Source organism: Passer montanus, unplaced genomic scaffold (genome assembly GCF_014805655.1).
Source record: "Passer montanus isolate IOZ18808 unplaced genomic scaffold, ASM1480565v1 scaffold15, whole genome shotgun sequence".
In the NCBI taxonomy this organism is placed as follows: Eukaryota; Metazoa; Chordata; class Aves; order Passeriformes; family Passeridae; genus Passer; species Passer montanus.
Window position 1 is genome coordinate 7,179,816 of NW_024362051.1, and position 12,604 is coordinate 7,192,419.

Genomic DNA, 12,604 nt, shown 5'->3' on the forward strand with positions numbered 1-12,604 from the left:
GGGCACTCTCTGCTGTCCGTTTATCGCCAGGACTCAGCTGCAGGAGAGGGAAAACTTGTCCAGGCGCCATCCGGACAGTGCCAGGGGAAAAGCCGGGGCTGGCACCCCCCGTCCCTGCCCTGGCAAATTCTGCTGCTGCACAGCTCTGCTCCTGCATGACACACAGCCCCAAAGCCCCAAATCTTAGACAAATCCTACAAGGAGCTGCATTTTAAAGCCAATGTCCTGCATTATCACGCTGCTACGCAGGCTCTGCTCTCCCTGTGTCTAATCCCAGTGTGGAGCAGCAGGGTCACAGAGAAGGAAGCAGAGGCACTCAGAGGCTCCCAGGAGGGGATTTCCAGCCCCACAGCACAGTGAGGGAACACAGGGCACACGGCAGCCCTGCCAGGGGTCACCGATTCTGTGCTTTGTCCTCCTGGACAAGCCAAGCCATCCTCTTTCTAACTAAACCCCTATTCCCTTCCCCTCCAAAGGGATCCTGTTGCCAGCAGCAGCCCAGGACACTTGTCCCAGAACACATAGGTCACTGGTGATTTGTTTATCCAGATTACTCAATAGCCTGACAGCAGAAAAGCAGGTGTGTGGCATCTTTGACATCTCCAACCTTTCCTCCTCCTGGCAGCCCTCTCCTACAGAGCCTCAAAACCTTTGGACACATTTCCTCTCCCAGAACTTCCCAAAAGAGCTTTCAAGCACTCCTCAACCTCCCCCCACCTCCACTGGGGCACAGGACACTCTCTCCTCACCCTGCCTGGCTTTTCCCTGCAAGCTCTGTGCCCTGCAGTGACACAAGGGCTCAGGCAAATCTGTTTGAAGAGGGAAGGCTTGGACAACTCTAGACTTGCATTGTCTCAGAATTGGTTCTCCAGTAATAGATTTTCCTAATATAACTGAGATTTTTGCACCCTGAAAAACATGCTTCTCCTCCATTTTAACTAATAGTGTTCAACACAGTTATTTTCCTAATTAATATCTTAGTTCAATGCACATCAATTTGCAGCAGTTCCCACTAAACCATCTTTGAGGGAATTTTTTTTTCCTTATTAGCATCCTGATCACAGCAAGCTTCATTGAATAAATAATGATTTAAGGAAAAAAGGGGGATTGTAAAACAGATCAGTAGGAACCTTGCTCATTCTTCAGGCCAATGTCCTAAGAATCTCCTTCCCCTGTTTTCAGAGAAAGGCAATGTGATCAGAGGGAAGGTTATTCTGCCCCAACCCAAAGAACATGCCCAAGGCTGCCTTCCACCTCCTCTCCCTCAACTTGATGGTCTCTTGTTCCCATTACCTGCAGTGCAGAGTCTTCACCTTCAGGAGTTCTTCTGCCCCTGCTGAAGAGAGGTGGATTTTCACAGAATACAACACAGGAGTCAGCTTGAAAGACATTGACCACTTTCTATGAACTCACACCATACTATGAAAGGCTATTTGAGAGGAAAAGCATCCTCTGCTGTGTACAGCAGCGTGCAAGAGCAGTGCTGGTGGCCACAAAGAGCAGTAACTGCTGCAGTACTGACTCCAGGGATGAGGGATCCTCCTGGACACAGACACAAACCGATTGCTCAGCCGAGAGCAGTGAGTGAACCGTCCCAGGGCAGCTCCCTGCTCCCACCCTGCTGCTGCTGGGCAGGAAGGAGCCATCTCCCAGTGTGCTCCCGTGCCACTCCCAGCAGGAGCTGAAGCCCAGCCGGCACCAGGATCCAAGCAGCCAGCCCAGGAGCGCCGGGGCCCCTCTCCTGCACGGGCAGAGCACGGCTCCAGGGGATGCAGTTTCACCCGAGCCACCACCAGGGCACATCGTGGAACTCAGACCCTCCTCACAACACCCTGCAGCTACAGACAGGAGCAGCAAAGGACTCAGCACTCCTTTACAAGAGATAGAAGTGGAGGAGAAAGCATGATGAGAAACAAAGATACAAGACAATAAAGGTTAAGGTACTTTTATTATAAAAGTCTATACAATGAGCACCAGACATAGCAATGCAATTATATCTGGTTAAGTTATATATATTCCATATCTATATATCCATATAGATATATAGGTTTTGCTTTTACCAAAGTAAAACTGTTATATCACAAAATGCCTAGTTCTACCATTTATTTATTGCTCAACAAGGATGGCACAAAACACACTCAGCATAACTGTTGCCATGCTTATCTACTATACTGAATAAACAGCCAAACACTGCATAACAAACACAAAGCAGCTGTTAATTCTGAATTGGAACCAGTCTGATCACTCACTCACTTATAAAAATATTGGAATCATATAGATTTAAGCATTATAAAGGAGGAATATATTATTTAAAACATTTAAATAGTGCATATTGACATTTTGCATGTGGTATATAAAACACAAACATTCATGTACAACACTATACAGTACACATTAGTTTCAATGTTTGGATACACCCGTGTCTGCAGACTGATAGAAAAGGAACTGAAGTGTACATTGCACAATGGAACTCAAAATTGGTAAATGGTCTCAAAGACTACTTTAACCTCATAATTCTCTAAGGTCCCAGATCACTTTGCAGTTAAAAAAAAAAGAAAAGAAAAAAAGGCATACCACCAGTGCTCAAAAGTTTTAGTGCTTTTTTTTTCTGAACTCCAAAATTACATGCCTACAAGCAGAGTAAAACAAACCAGGAAGTATTCTACAGTACACAAATGAAATCTGAGCACTAAAAATCCTACTTGCAACCTATTTCATATGCTTCATGACAGAACAGCAAGTCTGAGGTTACTTGCGAGCCATTTCTTACATCGTGAGAAAGTTCATTTTTGGTCTTTCATAAAGCAGAGTGAATCATTGCTATGTTGACATTAGCCAGTCATAAAAACATGCAGTGAGAGTAGGTGCATGCAAAACATGGCCACAATCAAACTGATACACTGAAATTAAAAAAAAATAAAACAACTGAGAAAGCACCAGCTGAAATGAACAATTTGATTTTGCCAGATCAGAAACAGCTGCGGATGGCTGCTGCAGAGCAAAGCTAGTCCCTAAATCATCATTCAGCACAGCAGATGTGATACTCAAAACATTATTTAGATTCAACTCTGAAGCTAAATCATGCAAGGCCCATAAACTGTTTTGCTTACATCGTAAGGATTAGATAATGTATTTTTATTCTCCAACTGTAAAACAAAACCGTGATAAACAGCAGTAATCTTCCCACTCCAAACCGACGGTTCTCCCTGTGGTGCGTGTTAACTACACTGATTTTAGCCCTTGACACCATACTCATTTCAGGAACAGTGGGATTTTAACTGTCCTAAGCCAGCTCCTTTCTGTGGAGCCACACAAGTCTGAGCACCAGCAGATTTCCCAAACACCACAGTGTCACTGTGCTCCTCAAATCTTCCGAAAGCGGAGATGCCGTATCCAATTCAGCCCAAACACTACGTCACCACTGGCTGATAAACAACAACCGAAAAAGGGATCAAATGAACAACAATGACATGAGTCCTGTAGGCAGCATGTGATTGAACTTTTCAGTTTTCCAAGGTTTAAAAGCCACTAAGAAAAGGTCACTTTCTGGTCTGTCCACTGTCACCTTTATCAAGGAGGAAACGTGACCGCTAATGAGCAAAATCCATAGACGTTAATTATTACTGTGTACAGGTGCAATTTAGAATACCAAAAAACCAAAGTTGTTCCACAGCAGTCCTTTGAAAGGAATTACAGTCTGTTTAAGTGTTCCAAGAATTAAGAGCTGTACCCTTAATTTGCTGATATTTTAGGCAAGAGGAATAGTTCGGTGTAGCATTACAATATTAATAATTTCTTCAACAATGCAAAAGGTTAGTAATAACAAAAGTCTCAAAGTTCTTGAATACTAAAGACAAAAAAAAGCTATGGTTGTTTTGGAACAGGATGGATGCATCTGGAATACAAAACTTCGATGGAAACTGTGTTTGCTAAAGTTGGATAGAGCAGTCTCAAACTCAGAAACCTTATTTGCTCTCTAGACAGGACCTGCTTACCCTTCACACGTCCTAGTGGCACCACAGTAAAGTGCACAAACTGGATTCTTTCAACAGTGCATGACACATGAACACAAGCACCCAATAAGTACAGGGGTAGTATATGGAAACAGCATGTTACTCAACAGGTTGGAGGAACATAATTTAAATTGATTTTGAAGAATCTTGTTTGCTGATAAGGACTTCTAACAGCCTCAGTTTGGCTTTGATTTTCTTGTACTCCCTGTACTCATCCAGCATGGGGACCCGGTCTTCTTTCTGTACATTCCTGTAAAAAGAAAAACATCAACATTTCAACCAAATCCTCCATCCTGCAGCAAGCCAAACACAGAAGCACCTACGGGATTATTTTAGGGCAGATGAAAATATTATTGGCAGCTGCAGGCTGAACAACAGGCAGGACGTATTTTAGTTTATTGTAGTTAAAACTGCCATCACCTAAAAAACTGAATTAAAAATCCAGCACAATTTATTCAGCACAACTGCTCCAGCAGTGGGTAATAATCATTGCCCTAAGCTCTCCTGGGAGTTTTACAAACAGGATATGAAGACAGAGGACAAACACTACAGAAAAAGACACATTTAAGTCAATCTATGTTTTCTACTGTAAGTAGATTGACCCACAAATTGGCAGCAGAGCATTATTCTTACTGGACTATAATAAATAATCAATTAATATGATTAACATAATTATTTGCCATTGAAGTCAAAAGGAGTTTTGTTCCAAATTCAGTAAATGCATGATGAAGCCACATTACTGGAATTTGTGTGACCAGTGCTCCAGGAGTTTGTAGCTCAGGAGAAGGCACAGTCAAGTGACAGCATTTGCCAGTCCAGAAAGTGACCTCTTAGGAGCATGACAATTCATGACAAAACAAATTCAAATAAGAAACCTAAAAGAACTAAACTATATGGAGAATAAATATTATAAAAACCTTTTCTGGTAAAGCAAATATCCACTGCCAGAACTGACCTACTGGAACAAGAGGCAAATGGGCAAATTTCCCTGCCCTATGTTAAAGAACATAATATGGGGTTTTTAAAATTTAAAAAAATCATACTTTCTAGTAGGTTTTTTTAAACGCTATTTTTAAAAAATGGAACTGTTAAAAGAACATCAAGTTTTCTCCCTCAGGAGATTATCCACAGCAGATCAAAACAGAACAGATTCCAGCTGACAACATTCAAAGTTAGAAAATGCACTTGGCTACATAATGAGGCTGCAGCCCAGCATCTGGTAAGTGCTGAACAAACCTTCCATTCTGCTGATAAAACTCCTCTTCAAATTCTCGTAATGTCTTACGTAGCTTCTTTTTCTCAGCTCTGGCTTTCCACAGTTGCTCCAATAATTCAGGCCTAAAAATTTCAAGTGAAAGAAAAATATGTTTGCCGTACAATAGAATTTAAATTCCTCAGAAACAACTGAGCTAGCTCCACTAATAATTTATTTGTCTGGCTCATGAGGAACATGCTGTCAGTTTGAAAGTGAAATATTGAGAACAAACTAGCAGTTAATAAAGGGGTATAAATTTTCTGCTGTCTACACAACTCAAGTAAGGCTGAAGAAGGTTTAGAAGATACTAAATAATTCACTGAGTACAAAAAGATCTTAGTCAGACATGTCAGAGCAAAGAACACTCATTCAATCCAAACATTTCCTGAGAAGTGCTGAACATGTCACTCCCTTTCACCCAACATCACAGATTTAGTATCATGACTCTAACTACAATAATTACAACTACTGTAATTAAATTATCCACTTAATTGTCCATACATAGAAGCAGCTCGGGTGCTGGAGAGCCTCAGGTCCCGGGTGAGTTTCTCTTGACCATCTTCAATATCAGACTCAGAGTTTTCAACTGGGCTTAGAACAGGCTGTGTTTGGGCAGCAGTTTTTAAGATTTCATTCAGGTCTGTACACAAACCATCACTTTCCTCCTCTTCCTCCTGAAAGTGAAAACAGAAATTCAAATCAAATATGATGTATTTCAGTTCCCTATTACAAGTGCTGGGAAGTATTTTTTTCAAATGCACTTCACCTACCTTAATTTCTTCAAAAAAATGGGCAGTTTCACCTTCAATAATGGGCTGTAACATCTGCCCCCGCCTCTTGGTTGATGGTGATCCCTGAAAAAAATGGAAATTTGTTTCAAAATGTACAGTAAGTCATCAAGTGCTGTTTGAAGTCAGAATTACATTGAAGTCACCCAATATTTCCTCTCTGAGTTGAATAAAAGACAGAGAACATACAGAGCACAAATAAAATAGCCATACAACCCAAAAACTTAGGTATCCAAGGTATCCTTGACACAGAAATAATTTCTGTAGCTTATAATTTACTTTAAAATATTAATTTTCAGACTTAAAATAAAAAAAAATTTGCCCTCTCCATGTTTTGTAGAAGATTTATAAAGTGCAATGACACCTCTGAATTTTGTACTTATTTTTGTTCTTCCCAAACCAAAGCACAGTTACAGAGGCCAGAGCTGGTTACCTCCTGCCAGGCATCAATTGGAAATAATCCTGCCTGGTTCCTTTTCCAGACCAGTGTGAAATCAGAGCTATGTGTTGCCACCTCAGAGTCAAATCCTCTGAACTCCAGCCTAAAGCAGGTGTCCCTGTGCTGCCCAGGTGCCTGCTGCACACCTGCCATAATGTCCTGCTCATGCCTTATCCCCAGACAGCAGAAGCAACTCCAACAGATGGTCTCTGGACAGGAAAATGTGAAACACAAAAGCCACACAGACAATGACCTGTCAAAAACTTTAGGTGGAAGGTAAATAGTCTCCTGCTTCTCTGCACATTTCCATACAGGCTTCAGTGCATGTCATTGGTGTACCAGGATACAGTAAGAGATCTCATGGAATCAACTGTCATACAAACCTAAAAATCCATTCTTAAATATCTGGCACTGAATATAGACTACTTAGAAGCCATCACTGAACAATAGTTGGCAATAAGAGAGAGCTTCTCATATCTCTTAGAGGTTTCCACAACAAAGACCTGTGAAAGAGATTTTACAGGTGCTGCCTACAGCACAGAGTAGGAATCATGTTCCTGACATCTCTCCTGAATTTAGAATCCTTCTGGTGGGCTATCACCCATCTCTATTTCACAGCCAAAAGACCAGAATGGCTATGGTACAGTCATAAGCCTACCCAGAATGTAAACCCCATCTCAGCTGAAGAGTCAGAATTCTGAGGGGAGAGATGGGATAGAGCTCAGTCAAGGGCACTCCCAAAAAGCTGTGACTCACAGAGAAACACATCATGCCTAACAGCAACCTGTGTTTTTGGAGTTCAGAAAGAGATTCTGATAGAAAGCCCTTAAACTTGACTGTGATGCAAATCATGTTTTTCTTTAAAAGGAGCCACCAGAAACAATGTACGTGCAAGAAAGGCAGAATCTTGACCTGGTCCCTTTATCTCCATGTACTCCAGCTTAGAGGGGAGAGCTCAGAACTGTCAGTGACAATGTAAACAGCAGATTATGTTCCTGCTGAGTAAGCCCAGCTACCTGTGTCTGGGAAGAACTGTCTGTATGCAAAGAGATTATCTCACGTCAGCTATGCAGTCCCTTCCTTCCAAAAGGGTCAGCAGCCAACATCCAAACAGGTATTTTGCAAGTCTGGGTCAGTATGCAAGGCTTGGATTATGGCTCATGCAGAACAAAACCAGCTGGCTGTCATGCCCCAGCTGCTTTATAGGTACTATAAACAAGGTTACATCAATTTCCTTGCACAGTATGAAAACTTTTCTTCCTCATCTCTTAGAAGACCACAGAGTGAGGATAGAAAATTCAGAAGGAAATGAAGTGAAAACACAATGAAAAAGCATGGATGTTGTACAGATGCTGCAGGTGCTGGTAATGTCTGTCTCTGGGGAAGCATGAAGGAATGAAATGGTTCTGATGGCAATCCTGTCACTCAAGCCTCTGCTGACAGCAACCTGCACTGCAACTGGTGTTACTATTCTGGGGAGGACTAAAAGTACAGTATGTGCTGTGGATCCATACCTAGCACAAGCACTTGGGAACATCTCAGCTATAGCAAGTTAGCACAGCTCACTTACTTCCACAGAGAACCATTTAATTCCCAACAGCCATCAAGGTCACAGACAGCTTGGAACTGCTCTGTTCTCAGCAATAAATCAATCAAATGCCTCAAGTACAATGACAATATCTCATATCTTCCACAAGACAGATGTTTCACAGAACGGTGTTACTGGCTCTTCTAAAGGCAGCCTCGCAGTTCAAAAGTGGGAAAATAAATAGAAATAGCATTTGTTTTACTCACAAGAATAGGAGTAATGCTTGCTCTAGTTAACATTTGTTTTACAAGTCTGTATCTGTCATAAAGTGGCTTCACAATATGTCTTTCTTCTCTAGTAACCTAGAGGCAGAGAAACCACAGAATTAATTATACCGGTCACTCCATCACAGACAAGCAAACACAAAGCTGTGTGCTTCTCCTGCCAGGCTACCAACGTTGCAACTAGGAACATAAAACTACCTCACACTGTGTGTATGAAAGGGGATTTATCACATAAAAGGGAATAAGTGGGTGCTTTTTCATTCTCTCTCACTTTAATACCCTGTATTTTTCAGGGAAAAGATTTAAATGCTTCCTAAAAATTAGGGGAGCTTCTGCACAGGCAAACCCTGTATTTAAATATCCATGGAAAAAAGGCAAAAAAGGGACCAAGAACTGGGGGAAAAGATGTGTGCCTGGCAATGATGATGGCTCTACAGAAATGAAAGGGAAAAAAGAAAAAGATGAAACTAGAGAAGGGGGTGGGAACTGTCCTTTCATTTCTGTTTCTGTGAAATCCAGAATAACATTTCCGGTCTTCTCTGAGGAAATTCAATAATCTTGTTTATTTTTAAGACATCTCTTTGCCTCACAGACATATAAGGCACCAAATGACACCCATCACTTTGCACACTCCAATAACCTGCTGATTTCTGAAAAGAGGCCTAATAATATATACTTTTTCCTTTTTTTAGAAGTCAATGCAGCAAGTTCCTCAGATGACAACATGGAGGCCAATAGATACCTTCGTGTTTTGGAGAAGGAAAAAGAAGAACCCCCCACACCAGCATTAAGTTCTGGTCTTACTATGGCTCCAGGGTTACTGCCTCTATGCACACAATGGCAGAGCTGGAAATAAAGCCAAGCATTACCGGCCGGCCGTGTTGGCTTTCATAATACAGGAGGCTCTTCTGGAGAGATGTCTTCTCTTCTACCAAATGGTCCTTTGTCATTTTCTATCAAGAATAATTAGCATTTAATCAAACACAAGTCACTTTTATTTGCTATCCAGATGCCTAAGCCAAACTTATCTTAGTTAACATCATACAACCCACCTTCCTCCAGTTAAAGCTGTTTAATATTGTCAGAACACACTTGTAAATATTTTAATACAGAGCAAGGAGGATGTGGCTCATGTTGATAATTTTCCCACTGAGTCTGAAACATGATGGCCTGGTAAAGAGCTGCTAGCCAGAGGCATCATCATTGTTGATCAAGTGGTATCTCAAGTGCTCTATTTCCCCCTTATTCTCTTACAGAGAGCCTATCCAAAACCTTATGCTTACCTTTATATCTTCTGGTAAACATCTCTCAACTCGTTTTTCCTTTAATCTTTTCAAAATGAGTTCAAGCGTAGCCTCCTTGGTGGGCTTCTTCTCTTTCTGCACAACCCGCATCTCATCTTCATTTTCTTCATCCTCTTGGTCAAGAGAGGAACCAAAGCTTTTTGGAAGAGTGTTACTTCGTGGGCGTGTTTGAGGTATGAATTCTCCCTCTGAGCTCCTCTGCTTTGCATCTGAAATGGGAAAAAATGCTCAATCCAAAGGTTTAAAAGAAATAACACAGTTTATTTAACTGCAAGTACAGGAACATAGCAATTTGCATAGGGAAAGTTTCTCTCCTAAAGAACTAAAGCCATAAGAATAATTTGATTTTTGAATAGTGCAGAATGTAGAAATGAAACATTTTTGTGTGCTGTGGAATTTTACCTATTGACTTAGCCATTTCAGTCATAAAGATAATTTGTGTTGGTAGAGAACAAGAAACTGTAGCAATCTCTTACCTTTTATTTGCTTTCTCAGTTTGGTAAGTTCAGTCATCCATTTTAAAACTTTTGGATTGGCTGCAATATCACTATAGGAGGGCTGTAAAAAATACAAATAAACTACATATTAAAACAAGCACACTAAATCTTGTTTATATGTATTTCTTTGAATATTTGGTAATATTTGTGATGGTGAATGTGAACAGCTACAGGAATGCCACTGAGTATCAGTTCCAAATCTCAGTGCCAACATAAGGACAACACTTGTGAAAATAAAATTGAAACAACTTCAGCAGCTGAACCAGAGAGTGGCAAGACACTTCTCCTTTCCACACATCTGAAATGGCCTCAGTCTCTCAGCAGAACTGTCACTCTGTCCTCCTTTGGCTCTGGCATTCTGGCAAATTTTCTAATACTGCTGTTGCTCAGCTCCCTTTTGCAGACAGCAGTGTGTAACAAAATTCTCATTTGTGAACACAATTATTCAACAATGAGTCACTCAGCCCTCCCATGCAGTCCCTTATCCTGAGTAAAGATGGAAGTGCTAACCTACCTTACTGTTTTTCTCTTTTTCAAACTGTTCCTCAAATTGCTTTATTTTTTTCTGTAATTTCTTGACAAGCTGATAAGGTGTCTTGTCTTCCCTTTTGTCATCTTTTGAGCTAAAGGATGCTCTTCGTGTTCTGTTTAAAAACATTATTAAAATCTCATTTAGATAATTAAATGAGTGCAAACAAGATGGATATTCAAGTCAGAGATTAATAATTTCATTTTTTCTCCAGTTCATAATCCATTAATTTCAAGCTTTCAGAGATATTTACTCAAACTGCTTTGAGCTGCTGCCTTCAAGATGTGATGTTATTTTTATCTCTCTAACAGGAGCAATACCCACAACAGAAAAACTGTATTTGAAATTCAAGTAATGCACCATTAATTGCCAATTTCCTGGTGCCCAGGCTGTTTACCTAAGTTACTATATACTCAGCTGTTCTTCAAGTACTGTGCACAGAATAAAGCCCAGGCTAGAAAATACCACTGAACAATCTTTGGTAATTAAACAGCTTCACTCAACTGTCTCAGGCAAGTTAAGAGATAATTAAGCCAAAAAGTATCCACATAATTTGTCAGTCTTACTAATAAATTTCTTAGATTTTACTAACAGACTTCTAAAATATGTGGTTTTGGTTTTATATCATCTTTCACACAGCTCCTTGATATTTGCTGCTCTTGCAAAGCATTTTTTGCTTCAAGACTGACATGAGAATTTTCCAGAACACTTATTATACAGAGTGCCTGAAACATCCCTCAACACAGCCAGGGAAATCTATGTAGTTCAAGATAATAGCAATACTAATCTAATAATCTACTGGAGCAGATCCATATTAGTTTCAGAATGAGAACAGCTATTATCATCAGCACTTTTCTGCAGGTCAGTCTTCTACCTAATTTTAACGCTACTTGTTAAATATTTTCTGTAGCTAATTGGAGAAAACTTACACAAGGATCTTTTTGCACCAGTAAATCTGCCAGACAGACAACTAGAAACTGTAAGCTTGTTCCAATCTCCTGTTTCAGGCTTTCTCATTTTTATGAGATTATTTCTTCCCTAACAAGCATGAAAATTCTTCTTAACTTCCCTTCCCCAGTAATAGGAGCAGACAGTACAGGTCACGGGTTATTTACAGTTTTGGAGAGTCACACTGCCCAGTTCATACAAATAGCCTGCAGCTTGTTTAGTGACAACTCTACTTCAATAAACTAGGTTAACAAAATACAAGAAAAAAACAAAAAGCCAGATCTTACATAAAATCAGAGCAGAGTCTAGCAAAGCCTGGTAAACAAAGGATATAAATACTACTTTCAGCCCAGGAAATGCCATTTGTCCAAAGCAATGATCAAATGCCAGGGAAAGCTCTGCAATCTTGTCCTATTTTTATCCTCTTTCCCTCAGCATCTGTCAAAGGCCACTTGGACAGACACAATCCCACCCAGCTGAACCTCTGCTCTAACTCACTCCAGCAGTTCCTGGGCAGGCAGAGCAGTCCAAGGGCCACACAATGCCATGTTTGACCTTGGTCTTCAGTTCATTTAGATCATGAAAACCCACAGCAATCTCAAACAGCTGTATTTTCATCCTGCCATAACACATCCTGCCCACCAGACTGCATTAAAATACACACCTAACAAAAGAAAGTGCTTTGGATGAAGAGTCCAACGTTTCTGGATCATGTAAGAAACGCTGGCTTTGCCCAAAATCCAAACTGCGATGTGACAATATGGGATGACAGTCCTCTTCCAATGGATGATTAGTCATCCTCCCAGCCTGTGGGGAAAGCTGAGCTTCTCCAGATTCACTGTCCTCCTGCCAAGACTTGAAAGCAGGAAATGGATCTAGAAGATAAAAAAAAGACAGAAAATGGTATTTTTCTGTTACCAGAACTATCAACGAGAGTCGAAACAAAAATGCGAACCCAATGCTTAGTCTTGTATGCTCTAGAGGATGTGGTGTCATACACAAAGTGAATAAAAACAGTG

General features: G+C 40.7%; 1 protein-coding gene across 8 annotated transcripts in view; it reads right to left on the minus strand.

Moving 5' to 3' along the window:
• Positions 1-1,929: 1,929 nt before the first annotated feature.
• FAM13B (family with sequence similarity 13 member B) overlaps positions 1,930-12,604 on the minus strand; it is a 44,749-nt gene continuing 34,074 nt past the window's right edge. For 7 of the 8 annotated variants that reach the window (XM_039701163.1, XM_039701162.1, XM_039701167.1 and 4 more), the window contains 10 exons: positions 12,250-12,460; positions 10,623-10,752; positions 10,088-10,169; positions 9,591-9,820; positions 9,177-9,260; positions 8,290-8,385; positions 6,039-6,122; positions 5,770-5,942; positions 5,250-5,351; positions 1,930-4,263 (listed from right to left, as the gene is read on the minus strand). In XM_039701163.1, coding sequence (XP_039557097.1) covers positions 4,140-4,263; positions 5,250-5,351; positions 5,770-5,942; positions 6,039-6,122; positions 8,290-8,385; positions 9,177-9,260; positions 9,591-9,820; positions 10,088-10,169; positions 10,623-10,752; positions 12,250-12,460 — 1,316 coding nt within the window. In that variant the 3' untranslated portion in view covers positions 1,930-4,139. The remainder of the gene's footprint in view (positions 4,264-5,249; positions 5,352-5,769; positions 5,943-6,038; positions 6,123-8,289; positions 8,386-9,176; positions 9,261-9,590; positions 9,821-10,087; positions 10,170-10,622; positions 10,753-12,249; positions 12,461-12,604) is intronic. The other variant, XM_039701168.1, reaches the window with a different exon arrangement.